Source organism: Centruroides vittatus, unplaced genomic scaffold (genome assembly GCF_030686945.1).
Source record: "Centruroides vittatus isolate TY-2023 unplaced genomic scaffold, ASM3068694v2 contig_546, whole genome shotgun sequence".
Classification (NCBI taxonomy): domain Eukaryota; kingdom Metazoa; phylum Arthropoda; class Arachnida; order Scorpiones; family Buthidae; genus Centruroides; species Centruroides vittatus.
Window position 1 is genome coordinate 1,041,124 of NW_027122322.1, and position 20,696 is coordinate 1,061,819.

General features: G+C 30.4%; 2 protein-coding genes across 3 annotated transcripts in view; one reads left to right on the forward strand and one right to left on the reverse strand.

Annotated features, from left to right (window-relative positions):
• The window catches only part of LOC136978575 (coiled-coil domain-containing protein 50-like), a 175,656-nt gene extending 161,440 nt beyond the window's left edge, over positions 1 to 14,216 (forward strand). The window contains exon 13 of the transcript XR_010881248.1: positions 14,203 to 14,216. The gene's annotated coding sequence lies outside the window, so the exon portion shown is untranslated. The remainder of the gene's footprint in view (positions 1 to 14,202) is intronic.
• LOC136978571 (clotting factor C-like) overlaps positions 1 to 20,696 on the reverse strand; it is a 56,746-nt gene that overhangs the window by 6,965 nt on the left and 29,085 nt on the right. Inside the window, exons 9-13 of one of the 2 annotated variants that reach the window (XM_067274294.1) lie at positions 12,926 to 13,123; positions 11,480 to 11,556; positions 10,016 to 10,180; positions 4,965 to 5,183; positions 1,927 to 2,115 (exon numbers count right to left, since the gene is read on the reverse strand). In XM_067274294.1, coding sequence (XP_067130395.1) covers positions 1,927 to 2,115; positions 4,965 to 5,183; positions 10,016 to 10,180; positions 11,480 to 11,556; positions 12,926 to 13,123 — 848 coding nt within the window. Of the gene's footprint in view, positions 1 to 1,917; positions 2,116 to 4,964; positions 5,184 to 10,015; positions 10,181 to 11,479; positions 11,557 to 12,925; positions 13,124 to 20,696 lie in introns of both variants that reach the window. The other variant, XM_067274293.1, reaches the window with a different exon arrangement.

Consider the following 20,696-nt stretch of genomic DNA (forward strand, 5'->3'; position numbering starts at 1 on the left):
AAACATATCCTTTTGTAAAATTAATTTAAAATACATTACTTTAATATTAAAGTATTTTTAGAAAGATAAAAACAAAAAATGGATTTAAATTATCTTTCTTCCTAATAGAATAAGGACTTTTTCTTCTGTTTTTTTCCTACTTTAAGTTGTGATACACTTCATACCACATGTTTCTATCTTATTTTTCCCATTTATTCTTTGTTTTATTTTCACTGGTCAGTATTGGTTGGCTTGTGTCACTTCATACACTTCACCAAAGTTGATGAAATAATACGGTTTTGTCATTCATCAAGATTATTTGATTAGATAGGATAACCAAAGCGCGATATTTACTGGTGGCTTGAGAGTATTGACATGGTACTTTTTCCTAGTTTTTGGAGACCTTCTTGGGGTGCTTCTAGATCATTAAGATGAAGAACAAAGAATAAATGACAGATAAATTTTGATTGTTTCGACAGACAAAATTTCAGTTCCTTTGTACATTGGGATGGACAGTAAACCTAGGACTATCATACTGATGAAATAATAACTTTTGGAATTGAAATGTTCAGTGTAGAAAAATTTTCCCCTTGTAAAAAATAACAGCCAAAGACTGATCACTAAATATGTTTAGATATTAAATGTTCTGATCGACAAGCCAACTAATATTCCATTTTTCTGATTCTCTTTTATTGGTTTACTTTTCTTCTCTTCATTCTTGAGCTTTGTCCCCTTTATATATAATTTTAGTTTAAAATAACCTTTACATCAGTTTACATAATATTTACCAAACTTTGTCACAATTGGGCATATTCAGGGGATGTTTATGATGCTGCAGCACCCCCTCTATACTAAAGCAATCAGTTTTATTACTTTAAAATAAAAGTAAATATAATAATGCATATTGCATGATTTCAATGGTAGAAAATAATCTTAAACAGAAAAAAAGCAGCAAAATTTAAACTGATGTTTCTCAGAAATATGTGTAGAAAAATGTAAAACATGGACTAAAGATAATTACATATAAATTTAAGTAATTTCAATAATATCTAATGAAAATAAGAAATGTAATAATTTTATACTTTTTCTATTCCTACATTTTAATTAATTTTTTCTTGTAATAATAATGGAAAAATACATACTGTACTTTTACAACTTTTAGCTCAATATTTTCAGAGATAACTCCATTTCATTTTGTCTATGACTCTATAATTAAGATATCTTTGCAAATATCTTAATTTATAAATTCATTTACACCTTATCTCAATCTAAACTTTAAATTTGAATGAGATATTTATTTTTCTATTCTGGACCTTTAATCAAAAACATTGACTGTAGTAATATCATTTCATTTAAACATAGAAAGTGTATCAAAATAAAACTGCTATGAAAATATTTGTAAAATGTAAAGAGAAAAACTAAAGGGAAGAAGAAAATCAGCATTATATTGAGTAAAAAGCTTATTATTATTATTATTTTAATGATCTTAATCATTACTTAAATAGTTTAAAATCCAATTTTAATGCTAATTTTCACAAAATATTAAAGTTCTAATATAAAAAATATTTATATACTTCTCATCATATATAAAAGTTAAAGATAAAAGATATGAAAACATAATGTAATTTTAAAATAATCTAAATTATTATCTATTTTTTTAAGGAAATATTCAGAATTATAGTAGTTGTAATTATCTTGTATTCCTCGTAATCTTGAAGACAATGACAAATAATTCTGAATAATTTACAAAAAAATAGGGCTGTTGATAAGCAGATAGAAAAGAAATATATACTATTTTAATTATGGTCATGATTATTTTTATAATTACAATTACAGTATAAAATTAAATTGATAATTAGAAGAGTTATTGATAAAACATGAATCATGAACAAAAAGATATGGGGATATAGTTCATAAATTTTTTAATAGTAAACTTACTAATTGTACCTTTTATACATTTTGGAGGTAAACTGTTCCAATTACCACTTTCAAGGCATCTTATAGTATTATTGCCAATTAAATGATATAGTCTATCACAACTGAATGTTAAAATAAATCCTTCTGGTACTTCATTGTCTGTAGCACTTTGGTAATCTATTTTTCCATTGTTAATAGGTGATGGTAGTTTACATTTTACTACATAAATTTAAAAAGAAAAACAAATCAGTGTATTTAAAATTATAACTTAACTAATACATTTACATTTTTAATACAATTTGATACAAATATCATCACATTTATAATAAATTAATTTTTTCAATCATAATCACAATTATAAACATTATGATGAATGTAATTTTACAGAAAATTTATCAATTGAAAAACCACATTAGTATGAGCCATTACTGCTTATATTAAGTTTTTAATATTATCTATTTATCATGAAAAACACTCATAAGTATGTTTACTAAAACTTATGTAATAGCTTTTAACTCTGAAGCCACACTCAACAATATATATTCTTTCATAAAGGGAGAATGAATTTTGGACATACCTCTCTTCAGTCTTAAAGTTTTACCTATTTACCATCATATTCAATATACATACCAAGAAGGTTTTTGGCCACTAATTTTATCGGCCGTCTTCGGGAAATACAAAACAGAAAAAACGTTCTATAAATAGAACGTGGCTGCCTTGCAAATTTTTAAAAGATGGAAAATGGCTGTGATGTATCATGTATGATGCATATTATGAGTCTAGATAGTATTTCCATGCATTTGATACATGAATGATATCAGTGTTGACGCAAGTTCCACTCCTGCTCGTCCTGTAGATCTCAACCGCTTCTAAAATTCTAATATTTTGCCGGTCAAAGACCTTGTGTAATAGCATGGCCTGGTCCCAACAGGGGGAAACCCCGGATCGCTGGTGTAATGTGCTAAAGCAGTATTGATGTTTCCTTTTAGTATGTCATATTTGTGATTCTTTAGTCTGGCTTGCAACGATCTGTACATTGATCCTATGTACGATAGTATTCTGTGAAGTGTGAAGCGCGATTGGAATACACAGACACGTGAATTCAATTAAAACAAATTTAATTTCGCGATAAACAATATATACAGATGAGTTCTTTTGGATTCCCTCGGTCCAATTTCTCTTACTGTCCGTTAGTAACAATAACCCAAGTAGCTTACCTTCTTGGAAACTACTTGCCCGACAATACTAATGAAACCCACGCGATCCTTAACTAACTTAAACCTAGGGATAGAAAAGTATAGAGATAAGAAAATGAGAAGAATTGATAGGATAGTGGGGTACCCTTGTTCTCGCTGAACTCGATGCTGGCTGGTGCTCTATTCTGCGTGTCTCTGGGTTCGTCAATGTTTTAAATATCTTCTACTATAATTTCTTTTCGGTGTCTCTGATTCGAAAATCCAGATCCTCACCTCACGGCTCTCCATTCGGCCCTCGTAGAATTCCGTCTCACGAGCTCGCCGTTTTCGTCCGTGCTTCTTCATGTCCGGCCGGGGAAAAAGTGACCCTTCGTGACCCAGATTTGACTCGTCCTCCACTCGAACTCTTTGTTCCACACGGCCCCCTGGTGGGTGGGGAGTGGGAACCCCCGTTCCAAAGGCCAGAACAATGAACAAAGGAAGTTAGAAAGAAGGGTTAAGAAAGAGAGAAAATTATTAAAACTAATTAAATCTAAAATACATATGTACAAAAATATGGCGTACAGCCACAATTCTATCAAACCTCTCGTCATATAGTGGGATGTGGTCCTCTCTCTCGGTAGAATAGTTATAAGTTAGTAGAGTAGTTACAAGAATTAACTATCGAAATGGGACCCGAGACGGTATTTCGACGAGAGTGCATTAATTAACGTCGCGCTAACAGAATTATTAATTGTTTATTCTGCATTATATCTTCTATTTTTGTACTTTCTTTGTATAATTTTAGTTTATTAAATATGTTGTTCTATGATCAATGCACGTCATCCTCGAGTACACTCGACACCTTATCCCAACCTCACCAACCCTCCCAACTACACTAAATTACCCTTGTGGGATTTGCGAAGATCCTTAGGGTTGAAGATCGCAGGTGTGGGTGTTTGATTACCACGAAAGAATGGAGACAAACGAGAGATACACTTAGAACTAACTTTATGTACAAAAAGATATTTACATACAATGTCAACGTCTCCACAAGGTTGGCACACGTAGCACAAGGCGGTTCACAACACAGAAGTCCTTCGGCGAGAAGACAAAGAGTTGAACATATCTAATCGGTTCAAAATAAAAAAAAAACTATTTGCTCCGTGAGGTTATAAACCAGCAACCGATTCGCTTGTCTAAATCTTATATCGTATTTCTGATTTCTCCCTCCGATGGAAACGGATTACCAAGACCAGGTACTTCCACACACACAAAGAAGAGGAAGACTATTCACCCCTATGCACACAGCAGTCGTGAAAAATCGTTCTTTCCTCAAACACCAAGAACCAGAATGGGACGTTGCCAGCCCCTCACACTTTATATAGCGTGCCTACCGCCAACACAGTGCTGCCATAACATATATACGATAAAAAAAAAAATATATATATGATAATGATAATAATATTTTACAATTTAAAAAAAAAAAAAAAAATCGTGTGTACAGAAATAGATAAAATAAAAACAAAAGTGACAAGAGAATAAACAATAAAATAAAAATATTCCGACAATATAAGAACGACACACCCTCCTACGGCCATCCCCCGACAGGGAAGCCGATAAGCGGGGTCGAGCTCCCAGCTTAACCCTCGGTTCTCACACTGATATTCATGTAAAAATATCTTTAATTTATGCTATAAAATTTTAAGTATTTTTTTCACAAAATAACTCATATTATCATCAATAAGCAAAATTTCCACAATTTTTTAATTCAAACTAACTAAGTAATATAATTATAAAATTCATTTGTATATAATCTCTTCACATACTTTATAAAATTATTTATTGAATTTTATATAAATATATTATTAATTTAATAAATTTTAAATTTACCTTTCCTTTTACCAAATAAATTTATTAAACAGATTGATGGTAACTGTAGATTACAATTTGACGTTTTCCATTTAAAACTGCGTCCACTGACAGAAACACAATCATTTTTTTCATTAGGTTCTCCATTTGACCATTTTCCATTCTCAATTAAATTATCTTGATTTTCCCATTTGAATTTACCAGCATATCTTCTCAAACCAATCCATGCATTTTTTAATTCTAAATATATAATAATAATAATAATTTTATATTAACAAATCAAATTACTTCTTATAACATGATTTAAAATTTATATGAAGAATTTCTAAAATTTCAGTTATAAACAAAAAATAAAAAAATTGATAAAATTTTTGTTTATAATTTTTAAACATAAGTTATAATGTTAAAATATACCATACTTGTAATATTTTATTAAAATTGTATATTGTTATTTGTATGAAATTGTTAAATTCATTCATGGTATAATGAAAGAATTAAGAACAGATATTCTTTTCTAAAGTATTAAAATTTCTCTAAATATTTTTCTTTTTACTGTCAAATAATTGAATATATAAACAAATTGCTTTTATTTAAAAATGTATAAACAATAAATTATTTAAATATCATTTTGGAAAATATAAATATAGATTAACATATAAAAACAAAACCAGAACAAAGAACTTCAAATCAATCAATACCTTTCACACTTTTCCAGCAATATATTTATTCAGTATATGAATGATTAAAAGTTAATTGTTTGCAAATATTCTTGATTCTTACTGTTATCTTTATTTATAAGATGTCATGTATAATTATTATACATTTTATTATTATTATTATTTTATAAATAAAACAGAAATTAGCTATATAATAAAAAAAATTTTGTCATTCAATAAGCATTTGTATCTCCACTCAAAGATTAGGCAGTCCCAGCTAAATGTTCTATTTTTTTCTTTATTTATTTTAAAATTATATTCGCAATGAAGTGTAATAGAAAATATTTTAATGCTTGAGACATTAACTTATAAACTGCATACTAGTGTCATGCTTTCAAAATTGCAAAGACACGGAAAGATGGGTTACGCAAAGGTTTTATTTCCGTTCATCACAATTTTCTATGGGCCATTATATGCCACCATTAGTTATCATACAAAATTATAAAAACTTAAAATTGTCCTAACAATTATTTTATTTATCAATTAAAAATACATATCTTTTTCTGTGTGTTGCTTATACTTTCAAATAAAAACTATCAAACTACAGCAGTTAGAATGATTTAGAAATATAAGTGATAATTTCATAAGCTATATTACAATGATTATGATACAATTACCATACTTATAAAACTATATTAAAAACACAGATAACAGAAGAAAAGATATTTTATGCTAATTTAATAATTATCTCAATTAACCAGTTGGTAGAGATATGAGAATGTAGCCAAGTAATCAAGATTACATTGAGAAAATAAGACTTTTATTAGTGCATTCCACTAATAAAAGTCTTAAAGCCTCATATCTCTACCAACTGGTTAATTGAGATAATTATTAAATTAATTTTTTTAGAGGCAAGAAGCTTACAACCACATTTTATGCTGTTCTACAATGAATAACATTATCATAGAAATTTTCAATATGCTACTTTTTTCAAAAGCAGCTTTTCACTTTTTCATACAAAAATTAATATTTTTCATTACATGATAAATTTTTTGTTTTTTTTATTGTATTAAGACAATTTTATTTAAATAACTCACTACTCACCACACTGAAATTACTTCAAAAATTACTACACAGAACCTTTTACGGTGTGATAATGCATAAATATTGACAAACATTTTCGAACCCCTTCTGAGCTCTGCATCAGGTTCCAAACTGTTTCTAGATGGATGTTCAATTGCCATTAAATATCAGTTTGATTGTAGGTTCAAAAGGTTTTACAAAAAACCATGATGTGGTTTTTTGTAAATCCTCCCGAAACAAAACTCCTCCTGTTACATCACTGTGTTGGACTTTAAGTCTCTCTACCCCTCCATTGAGCTTCCTCCTGCTTTCTGTGCACTCAGGGACATCTTATTTTGTTGTCAGGGACCACACATTACACAACCAAGTGCTAGAAATGGCATATTTAATTTTCTATAATTTGGTATTCCAGTTTAATGCCAATATCTACACACAGGGTAGGGGGGTCCCCATGGGCAACCTGGTTTCTGGGGACCCGTGTGAAATGGTTGTGTGGCAGTTGGAGAGCAAGGTCCTCTCTCAATTCCTCCCCAACATCCAATTGTATAAGAGGTATATTCATGACATCATCGTTTTTTGGAAAATCGCACTGGATGTAACAACCTTGGTCGATTCTTTTAATAATAACCCCTACAGGTTGACACTGAAAATAGAACAATCTAACCCTTCCAAAGTACACTTTCTGGATATAAACATTAAAGTGGAAAGCTCGGACATCCACACTTCAATATATCATAAACCCAGAACTACTTTGTTGTACATTCCTGCTGGGTCCTGCAATCCGGTTACACACAAGACTGCAGCCTTTAGAGCCTTAATCAGAAGAGCCTTTACACATTCTTTTAACATCCAGGTTTGTGATACTGAACTAGTGTATATAGTCCACTTAGCCACTGAACACGAGTATCACAAAGGTATACATAGGTTGATACATCATCATCAATGTATATATTCAGAAAACACATGGGAATTGGACCAGCCTGCAGATAACCAACCAAAAGACATAGAATGAATCTCCATCACATACAACCCGTACTTAAGATCTCTATATGCCAAGGTTGCCAGGAAGTGCCAGCTACGTCTTGCTTTCAGGAGGTGCCCTACTACTTTCATCATCCTACGTAATGGGAAGGACCCTCCTAACCCCAGCAGATGCCCCGGAATCTATAGTGTCCCTGTAAGGGATAATAGGTGCGATAGGGGTCTGATATATATAGGCTCTACTGAACTATCCATGGGCGTCAGAATACAAGAATATAAAGTGAATATTTGTCATGGGAGAACCTCCACAGCCCTCGCTACTTATGTAACCAATCCGGACATAGTAACAGACTTCACCCAGGCAAATCTCCTCCACGATGCACCTCCCATTGAACACCTCAAATGGTTGGAGGCTATGCACATCTTTAAATCCTCCATCACCAGCATGTACATAAATTTTAAAGAGGAGATGGTTTTGTCATTGGCCTGGCAAGAGTTAATTCACAGCACACTCTAGTCACCTCTTATACATGGATGGGCTGACTTGTTGCGTATGCGGGATGTGGATTTTTGTAAATCCTTTTGAACCTACAATCAAACTGATATTTAAATGACATATGAATCAAACTGATATTTAACAGCAATCAAACATCCATCTAGAAATGGTTTGGAACCTGATGTAGAGTCCAGAGGGGGTTTGAAAACATTTGTCGATATTTATGCATTATCACACTGTAAGAGGTTCTGTGTACGTAATTTTTTGAAACAATTTTATTTTATGTTAGTTTGTATTATCATATTGTTGTGTTTTAACAATTTCATAAAATACAAATCAAAAAGTGTGATATGAAATTTATTTTCAAAATACTTTTCTGTGTGTAACTTTAAAATATTTCTAGTAACTACATCATTGTTGAAAAAATAATTTTCTCACATTTGTATTTTATACAAATCATATTTTAAAAATAAATAGCTTTCAAAATGGAAATAATACTAGATAATTGTAATTAAAGTATCCTTAATCAGTGCTATCTAGAGAGAGATATTTAGCAGTCCAAGCGCAACCAAATTTTGTATGATGACATCACAGGACATTCAGAAGACATTTCCATAAAAACTTAGTACAAAAACTTGCCACTAAGGCACTTTTGGCACTGTAAGCAATGAAAAAGCAGTTTTGTTTGTGGGGAATACTTAAAAAGTGTGGTTTATCAAGGATGTTGCATATTTGGTAGCCTTAAAGATAGTATCACACTGCATGTGAAAAAGCATCACCAAGGATCAATGATCATGATCAACCATTGAACACACTACTCTTCAACTTCAGGTTTTACACCTCACAATGGAAATTACATTGAGCAGTATCCTTGCTAAGGTCTTTGTCTAGCACAACTATCTTGAACAAATAAATTGTTTGTTGCTTGCAGTGTCAAAAGTGCATAGTGGTGATTTTCGGTACAAATTCTATTTTATGGAAATGTCTTCTGACTGTCCTGAAATGTCACCACACCAAATTTGGTTGAATTTGGACTGCTAAATATCACCTAATACCATACTTTAATTATGATCATCTGGTATATTTCTGACTAAACTTTTAATGCAATGTGAAATGTATAGTTTTAAAGCATACCAATCCATTTTGCTCTGAATTTTTCTTGAGTTTTATGTTTTTAATATATTAAAATGTCTAATCTTGTTTTATTTCAAACTAAAAACATATCTAAAATTGAAAATTTAGCATCTAGTAACTTTTTATAAAGTTATGAGCTTAAATAAATCAGAAAGTATTCTTCTATTAAGAACTCTGAAGATAAATCTTTATTAGCAGAATATATAAATAGCTTTCACTCTAAACTTTGTAATAATCTCAAAATACAATAGTGTCTCTATACTCCATTACTTGCCAGTCTGATATGTCCATAATCTGACATTCTGCAAGGTGGCACATGCAAAATTTTCATGTTACCATTTGTCCATTTATGCAATTGAGAGAGACTCAATATATGTGTATACTATCAGTTACTAGTTGTTTGTTGTACATGTGGTCAGCAAAACAGTTACAATCATGATTAATACAATAAACTACCTATTGTGTATTTTACAGTAAAGTATGTACATACAAAATCCAGCATGGTCCAACACCTGCTGGTCCAACATATGTCAGATTACAGAAACCACTACAGAGTAATTGATAAGAGAATCATGTTTGATTTCTATAAATAAGTTTAAGTTCCATAAAGTGGGATTATAGTAGGAACCATTTTTAAGCTACATTCTAACTTTGCTTCTATTTTAAAACTTTATTTAGTATTTAACATTAACTGTATTCCTTTCTCTGAAAATAAAACGTACTTTTTTCTTGTAAGTAAGATTTTAATTTTTCTTCTATATCATTTTTTAATGTAATCAGTTGTCCAGCCATATTTTGGCACATATGCTTAGCTTCATTCCATGATCTTTTGTCATTGTTGATAAAAATGCAATATTCTTCAAACTGATCCCATGAAGGTGGACAACCTTAAAATCATAAAAAGTAAATTTAAGAATAAACTTAACAGAAAGATATCTATTTTCTTATTTATTACTTTAAATTGTAATAATCTAATAGTTAAGAAAGTAAAATTTAATAAAACATAAATAAATATAATACTAAACATTTCAATGAGTTTAATCTTCTATAATATATTCTATATTACATTCTATAACAAGATAATATATTTAAAACTCTCAACTCTTCAACAATAGAAGGAAATTATACATTCATCAATTTCAAGAATAATTTTAAATTGAATTATTTTGATATTGTTTTTATTATGAAAAACAAATAATTTTGAAATACTGTATATATAAAATTGTTTTTGCGCTGCAATTTTAAAAAATTTTAGACCTATAAATTCCCAGTCGTTCAACCATCTGTCCGTCTTTCCTAAATCTCGAGAACAAAGTAAGATAGATAAAACATGAGGCCAGATATAGAAACATTAGGGGCAGGAGTCCCTGATTAACTATATACAAACTTTTAATGCAAACCAGAAGTCATGTTATTTCAATTCATAAATTTTCCCCTGCAAGCTGTTAGATAGATGACTGGCACCATTCTATTGTTAAAGGAAAAGTATGCTGTACAAGGGCAAGCCACTATTAGTTTGAGGTGGAGAGTATATATTTTAAATTAAATTAATTAAAAATACAATCAAAAACTTCAACCTGGCATTGTGACGATATCACAATAAATAATTGCTCATTGACATTGAACTTACTTGTTTCTATAATTGAAGAGTCAAGATCTTTACATATGTTTTGAGATTAAAGTTATTAAAAAGCTTACATATCATAGTTATTAGTTCTTTATTGTTGAGTTCTATTTTTTCTTTAATTCTAATCTTTTAATTATTAAGTAATTACAATTTATAAACTGTAAATAAATGTTACAAAAAAAATTTTAAACATTTACTAAAAAGTGATATTAGTTTTAACAGGTACAGTATTATAAATAATCCCCAAATTTTCAAATTAAAAAAACAAAAATACTTTGATATTCACTAAAAATAAAATTTCCTAGTGATAGTGATAATTATTGAAATCATAATGCTTTAATAAATTTTTTTTCTCTAAGAAATAGCTATTATTATACATGACATTTTAAAGCTTGCATCAATAATAATTAGAAATGACAATAATCTATCAATAAAATTAAATATGTACTCATTTAATATATCTTTATATTAATAAAATTATAATAAATATTACAGCATACTATACAATATAGTTTTCGTATTAGTTTGAAATTATGTTTGTAATTGCATTATATATTACCTATGATCCGATCTCTGAAATCAACCTTGACGGATGAAATACTTTTTAATTGGAAACTTCTAGCTTTAGGTAAATAACTAAAAATAAAAAATAAACTTATTTTAATATTATATTAATCAAAATGTCATAAACAAATACTGAAATTACAAACTATATCATATCCTATTAATTCAGATTTTGAAATAATTTATTTATAAGTTGTATAAGTAATTATATGTGTATTACGAAAAGGATCATTTCAGTGAAAATACAACAATTAATTCTAACTTAACAATAATATAATAAATTTTAATCCATAAAATTCATTGATTTTATTAAAGTTTCTATACATGAAATTAAATAAATTATTATTATAAATTAAAACAAAAAAAAACAGATTTAGAAACTGTTTAATAAAGAACATTTTCACTTATAATTATAATAACAAAAATGTTTTAATGGATCAGAATAGTTTACGAAAAGAATTAAAGTGCTCTACACTCTCTGAAACCTGTAACTGGCGTGTAACGCGTATATATTGTATATCGCAGGCGACAAACGTTTTTGAACAAGCCCGCTGCTCTTCTTCGGGTCAACTGGTTAAGGAATTTCCTGGGTGGAGTGTATGTTATTCGCTGGGATCAGATGTCATTCCACCGAAGCGGGTTTTGCCTGACATGTGCGGTCGTGTGCTGGAGGAGATAGGTGCGGGTTGGCATCTAACAGGGATACAATATATATGCATTACATGCCAGTTACAGGTTCCAGAGAGTGTAGATTTCACCCCGGTGCTCAAGTTGAAATCATTTCTGGATTAAAGTGCTTTCAAATACTAGATAATCATCATCATTAGAGGCTAAAAGGCTTGAACCATTTTTGTTATCCTGCTCTATCAAAACCTTTTTCTTTATTATTATAATTCTTACTTCTTTAATATTAATATCAAGCCTTTCATTCATAAGATAAATATTTTTTATTGTCTTCAATTAGTACCTACAGCATAATTAATAATATTAAATTCTAGACACAATAATTAGAAATAAAAATATTTTAATAAACAACAGTTTTGACTTTTAAATATAAGTTAATACTTTTGTTCAATAAAATTCTCTCTTACAACATCACATATAATCTATACTTACAAATTATTATTGTTGAAACGTTGCCAAATCAGCATTTTAATGTTATTTAGCAACATTATCAATTTCGTATTTATTTATTGTGCTTTTTTATAATGTAATAATCATTAATCAATGATTTACTTTAAAAATTATGAATAAATTGTAATTAGAAAGATATAAACTAAATAATTATACTATAGAAACAAAACTAAACTAAAAATGCTAAGTTGGCATTAAAATAAATTTAAAATCTTCAATATTAACTGTTTTAATTATCTGTAATAATAAATTTTTAATCAGTTTTATATATAGTTAATCAATAATTTGAAAAAGTATTTATTTATACCTATGTGATAAAACATTGTTTAATTCACTTCCTATAAAATCATTGTACATTCCATAATTGACTACGTAAATAGATCCGCCATTACTTTTGATTCTTCCAGAATGAATTGCAGCTGCACAAACACTCGAATCTTCTCTATATATAATTGTTCCCCAAACATCACCTTTGGTATTGATACATCCAGGAGGACAATGAATTCTTTAAATAGTTAATATGTTATATTTAATATGTAATATGAAATATATTTATAATAATTTTAATATACTGTATTTCTTTTATTTCAATTATATGTATAAGAAATAGTATTTGGAAACACTATTTCCATATTTTAATGCTATATCATAATGTTTTCAAAGCATTTTAAACATTGAAAAAGAGTTCAATGTTCATTACTAACAAAGCTCATCTGAAGTGATGTGATCATTGCATAATATAGTCAAAAGTGTCTATTAGTGCATATGCTAAACTTTTGATGACTATTGATTGTGAATATAAGATATCTTTGATTCTAAAAGACATCTCTACTTCAGACAAGTAAAAATGAGTAAAATGTGCTTTTTCGAAACAAGAAAATACAGTATATATATTTCTTTAAAATTAATTAATATCTTAAGTTAATGAAAATTTAGCAAATTAAATCTTTATTTAATTTCTGACTCTTATAGTAAAGATACATCTTACATACAAGGTCTGTCCCAAGAGTAAGTATACTGAATTTTTATTCAATGACTGTGCAGCTTAACACATCATTAATTGGCATTTTTATATTGCTATATATCTTAGCTGTTTCATGTTGATCAGTTAAGTCAAACGTGCACAATCTCTGTTGTGTAAGATAGTGTTTTTAACACATTGTTACATTTCAAATAGAGAAAAATCTCGAACGTTATGCTATCAAAGTTTTGCATGAAACTCAAGAAAATTGCAATTGAGACATTTGCAGATTTAACCAAGGCTTATGGAGATGCCACTTTATCAAGAAACTTGGTGTTTAGATGACACAAAGATCCAGGGTAAAGACAATGCTTATTTTTTTTTTTTATAGCTTTGGAATTGTGCACAAAGAATTTTTACCTTTAGGATAGACAGTTAATCAGGCCTTCTACAAAGATGTCTTGGAACGACATTGCAGAAGATTGGATGCTGCACCATGATAATGTGCCTCTCACACAACACTATCAATTTGAGAGGTTTTAGCCAAGAAAAAATCCCCACACTCCCTCAACCTCCCTAGCACAGTCTGGACCTAGCTTTGTGACTTCTACCTATTCCCTAAGATAAAATCCAAGTTAAAAGGTCATCATTTCAGGACAGTGGAAAACAACATCAAACAAGTTGTAACAGATGAACTAAACACTCTTACAGAAAATGACTTCCAAGTTCTGCTATGACCAGTGGAAAAACTTTGGAACCACTGTGTGACCTCACAAGGGTCATATTTTGAAGGGGATCATTTGAAGTTTGATGTAACTCTTGTGTACTTTGAAATAAAAAATCAGTACACTTAGTTGAGAAAAAAATGAATCCATCAATGAAAGGATTGAGTGAGTGAATTTTGCAATAAAAATGAATAAAATAATAAAATTTTAAAACTTTATATTAATTCTTTATTTCAACATTTTTTAATTTCAAATTTTGAAAATGTTTTTAGGCATTTTAAATATGAACAAATAAACTTTTCTTTGGTCAAACTTACTTTAACAAACTAACAAATAAGTTTATAATGTAAAGTGTCACAGCATAATAAAAAAGTAGATGGAAAAAGAATAACGGAAAAATATTACAAAGATTTTTTTGGTTATGGAGCATGCTAGATGATTTTATTGAGTTCATTTATTTCTGGTGTATTTGTTCTGTTTGAGTTTATTTATCCTGGAAAACAAATAAATATCAGATTTTGAGTTTCCAGTTGTCCTGGTTCTGAAATCTGAAATATCTCACTACAGGTTTAATGCTCCTGTTTAAAATTTATTAATAGACTATCAAGATTTTGTATTTTATTTCATTAGAACAAAAATAAAAAACTAATAATAATAATAATGATGAAAATGAATGAAGTCAGGTTGCTATTATTTTATACTAGCAGATAAGCCTAGCATTGTTAGGACAAAAAACTAACAACAAACATTAAGATTGTTAGATTACTTTGTACTTCTAATCCTTCTATTATATTATATTATAGTATTTGATTTATATAACTACAAAGGTTATCTTATGTAATGATTTATCACATCAAGTGACCAATGAACACATTTTAAAAATTCTTTAAATTGTGTACAGTAGAAAAATAAAGTGTGAGCCTGGGCCTGACGAAAAAATTTATTCAAAAAAAAATTTTCGAGAGAAAAATCATCTAAGAGATGGTTAAAACTGTTCCCACAGACGTGCTTCCTTTCAAGGGTGACACAGCTTCCTAATGTGTGACCCGGAACCAACAATTGAAATTTAACTATTGGGCCAGTCAGAATAATTCCTAGAGGTCCTGACAGTCAGAGAAAAAACAGAACAGAAGAGCAAAGAAGGTTAAGCTTTGGTGAGTACCATGTAGCTTGACAGGATATAAATTTTATTAGTGCTCATTTCCGAACAAGAGACTTTCGATCATCACAAAGTTAGATAAGCAACGGAACTATATTTGTGACAAAAGATGGAAAATCATGAAGCTAGAAAGCTAGAAGAATTCATTGTGGACCTCATCTCACAAGCAAGGAAAAGTATTCCCTGACAAAATCCCAGATATTTTTACTATTGATTATTCTATCTCTATCCTTCTAATTTCTTATCCTACTTTCCTCTGATTTGATTGTAAGGTAGTTTTAAGGTAATATTAATTTTGGGTTACTTCTGTTATGTGCAGGGCTGTGGAGTCGGAGTCGGAGTCGGAGTCATGGAGTTTTGGTATTTTAGCCAAAGTCGGAGTCGGAGTCATGGAGTTTTGGTATTTTAGCCGGAGTCGGAGTCGAAGTCGGAATCGTCAAAAATCTCCGACTCCGACTCCTTTTCACTTTTCCAACTTGTTATGTATATAAAAAATGAAAAAGTATTTCAATCGTGTCACATTTGACTCTCCGAGTTTTTTTGCAAATCTATACGTTTGGAGATCTCTCGAACCCAAAAATTGTCAAATAAAGGGAAAAATTCGTGCGTTCATGCGCGTATGTTGGCGTCTAATTTGTTTAATTTCTTTATTCTGCTCTGAACTATTAAACAATATCTCAGAATGAGTAAAGTTTAAGAAACAAAATTTGGCACAGTAGCGTGTGTATAAAGGGCTTTAATGCTATTAAATTTTGGTTCTTTATTAAAGGTCAACAGGGTAGAGACATAGAAGGGGTCATGTGTCATATTTCCAGTGTGGTCAGACTTAATGAATATTTTACTCGTTATTAGCATTCACAATCTTATAATATAATCGAGATGGGTTAATAATAATAATAATAATGCTGTAATAATAATGATAAGCTCAGAGTTCAAGCAGTTAAGAGTTGAAATTTGGTACACAGTTAGGATACATCATAAGAATGTACACTAAGAAGGAATTTTTTGAAATTCCTCTTGCGGGGGAAGAAGGAGAGGGTTAAGGATTACCCCGAAGAACTCCGTTTCTACCGTGCTATTTTAGATGCGGTATTTTGCATTTTTGTGAAAAATCGAACATACTTTTACACCCATCTAAAAATTCTCTAATTAGTCTCGGAAGAGAGAGGACCTAATTCTTGCACCCAGTGAAAACGGGTAAAATCGGCTATAATCTAAATATCTTAATCTTCATTATCGTTACTTTTTGCGTGAGCAACATCTGGCTCATCTGCTAGTTTTTTTTTATTTTTTTATAAAACTCGTCTCTACCTTCAAAATTAAGCTAGAGTTCTAATATGAAAACAGAAAAGGAAATCTTACAAAATTTGAAGATGATATTTATTATGCACTGGAAAAAATAAATCACATTGACCACTCTTCAAGTTTGGATGTTAAAAACGACAATACTGTACCATCCAGACATTATCCAAAATACAACATTGATTGTCACAGCATTGTCACCAATCAAGTTTCTGTAGAGCGTTTATTTTCTGCTCTTAAAATTATTAAATATAATTTAAGAACTTCAATGAATGCTGAATTAATAGAAATGATTTTTTTTGTAAAGAGTAATTCAGTTTATAACAGAGATGAAAAATAATAAATTAATCAATGTGGCAAAATAAGCAACCTGTTTTTTTACCAGTCTGAATGTTATATTTCTCATTCTTGACTTAGTTTAATGTATCCATATACTTATATATTATCCAATATACTCGTATATTACGTACTGTACAACATTTTTATTAAACTAATTTGTTTGTATAAGAATGTATTTACTATTTTTATTCATACACGCTTACCAAATATTAATGCCATCATCAAACAAGTCAATAAATGTGAACTTATATATTTGGTAGATGTGTCAAATTTTAATGTTTAATTAATTTTTAAAATCGTTTTATTTTGTATTTTTTAAAAATAATCAGAATCGTCGTCATTATTACTTTCCTGGCTGTTATACAGTAAGGCCTATAACAAAGGAAAAGAATGACGATAAGTCAAAAAATGATTTTCTCAGATTTTTACGCTTTTGGACTCAGGAAGCCTTGAAACGTAGAGAAGTGCAAAAGCATTCGGGGTTTTTTCTGTAAGCACGGATGTTAGAATGTGTAGCAACCGATTTAGTTCAACCATTTTCAAGCTTAATAACTCCTGTGTTAAACTATCCGACTCCGATTCAAAATCGTGCCTCTCATACACTCTAACATTCGTACATACAGAAAAAAAAACTGAATCTTTTGCGTATCTCGACATTTCGAGGTGCCCTGTGTCCAAAAGTGCAAAAATTTGGGGTGAGATCGTTTTTTGAACGATTGCCATCACTTTTCCTCTGTTATACCGTATTTTACGGACTATAAGATGCACCTTAATTTTTAAGCAATTTAAAAAAAAATACCTATAAGATGCTATGGACTATAAGACGCACCTGAATTTTGGAGGCAATTTTTCAAAGAAAAAAGTGTGTCTTATAGTCCGTAGAATACAGTATATAACAACAGAAAAGTAAAAATTATCGTATTGACTCATTACTTAGAGGCATATTTTAGCTTTGGAATAAAAAAGTTTCTACATTCTATCTTTATTAGAACTATATTTATTGATGCTAATATTCTGAGCTCACGTGATGACGTCAGAATTTTTGGGCCTACTTTGTTAACAAGTCCGCCCTTGGTCAAAGTCGAAGTCAGAGTCGAATTGTAAGAAAAAGTCGGAGTCGGAGTCATGTAAAAATCTACCAACTCCACAACCCTGGTTATGTACAAAACATTTTTCTCGATTTTTTGGTCTGTAATCACATGCATACCCAATGTGGGGAAATTTCACTGGTATACAACCTTAGTTGGGATGCCAACAAATGAGCCTGCGACACTTGTTTTGTTCTGTGTAAATAAAATGTATTAATTGTATCTGTTCACTATTTGTGTTTGGTATTACACTTTGTATATTGCTTTTGTCAGCATTGTATCAACACTCAATCGTCACAATTGAAAATGTGCATTATGTAATGAAGATAAAAATAAATTTCTAAAAGATTTACAATTTTTAAATATGGTATGTTTTATATAAAACACAAAGGAGAAATTTTTTGATATTGTAAGAATGGCAAATCATTTATAGCAGCTCCATTTTAATGAAAAGACAGTAGTTGCATATGGCATAGGACACAGTAATAGCATCCATTTATGGCATTACAGATTAGATCATAAAGATGTAACTGCTATCCAGCAATCAATAACAAATGATTTAATACATGGTATTAAGATCAGTAACTATGGGCAAATTCAATATTGCATAAGAAACAAAATGACAGAACAGATTTCCAGAAACACAAACATGAATAAGAGAAATCCTAGACTTGATGAATGTCCTATGGAGAAAATTATTTCTGGAAATAAGAAGTATATATAATTACATTTATTGATGATTATCTAAGATATACCATTATATATTTACTCAAAAAAATGGAAGACAGAATACAAAGTTAAGAGAATAAATCACTATGGTAAAATCTCAAAGGCTTTCAGATCAGAATATGGGGAAAAAATATGCCAATAAAATGCTAGATGAGTTTCTAAGAAAACAGGAAATTGAACAGCAAATAATAATCCATATACTGTATATATCAAAGCAATATTGCTTTGATATATACAGTATTTGCTTATATATACAGTATATACATGCTTTGGTATTGCAGACAAAAAAAACTCTATTATTTATTGAAATTGTAAGGTGTATATTAATAGATGTTACTTTAAATCACAAATAATATTACACTGCAAATTACCTACAGATTTTGCTATCTACACAATGTATGGACTTTAATATGCTGATAATCATGTTATTTAACTTCTAGTTCTCTTCTTATAGATAAAGAAAACAAATATATTATATATTATATTCCTTTAATTGAATCATTTTATAAACTGTGTGAGTTTGCCGACAGGGTGCCGACTATGTCAAGAGGGTCGAGCGGTCACGAAGGGTCGTATGTGGGCGATCGGCACTGAGACAGACTCTACGGTTACAAGAAACCGTTTATTTGACACCAAAGAAGCTTACAAGATTTCCGCGATCTTGGAAGTTCTAGGTCGGCAGCAGCCTCTGGGTCTTCCTCTCCTTTCGAATATAGTCTCATTTTGAAGGAGTGTCCCTAGGTCGCGAATGGCCAGTTCCCTCGACGACTCCGCGACTCCAGGACGATGCGGTCGACTTCCGTTGATGGAAAGATGTCGATCCGAGGTCGGGAGACGGAGACGAAGATGGGCACCAGACACACACACAACAATAGATCCGTCACTTGGAACTTTCGGGAGAAGAAGCCCTCGCGTCCTTGAATTCTCAGGTTTTATCTGTTTTCCTCCGATTCCGCTTTCCGATTGGTCTCTTCTCGTCACCTGGTGACAATTCGAAACCTTTCGAGGGCGCGGGAGAGGTCAAAATCGAAGTTTAATTCGATTCCCACTCGGAGATAGACGATCTACGTTTCCCCATTGTTCTATTGTTTAAAAGTTCGCGTCGTTTTCTTTAAGAAAAACTATTTCTAACTTCTATTTTTTTTCCTCTAAAAAAAGAATTCTTTTTCCTAAAAATAAATGATTTTAACGCGAATTTCAGTGAGGTTCGGACCTATCCAGAGCCTCACAGAGCTTCCCGCCAATTTAAAATGTCGTAACGAAATAACGACATTTTAGCTGGCAGCTCTGGAAGCTGACAGTCCTTTCTCCCTTTGTTTGCCAAGTGACATAACAGCGATACTTGTCTGAGAATCCAGCCTTCTCTGGCGCGCGTTCGGTTTCGCGTTACACCAAAGTTTTTTTTTTCGATACATTATTGAATGGTATAGAATATCGTTTACAATTCATCGAAATGTTTGTATAACATCACATGTCTGTTCATAAGATTGGTTACAAATAATCAAATAACAATCACGGTCATCGAATAATATTTTAACAACATAAATGATCGACAAACTATTTTCTAAAACATGTGAGTTTTTTTTTTTTTTTTTCGTTTTCAGACTGAGCAATTCACACAATCTCAAAATTTTCAGAAAATGGTCTGAAACGGAGGGGGAGGAATGGAATGTATTCGTGTTCCCTTCCTAATTTTTCGGAACATCTGATTCAGAAATCTGATAACAGGTTCAACGTTTAGTTTGATTCGCCTGTCTCAACCAGAATTGGAACTT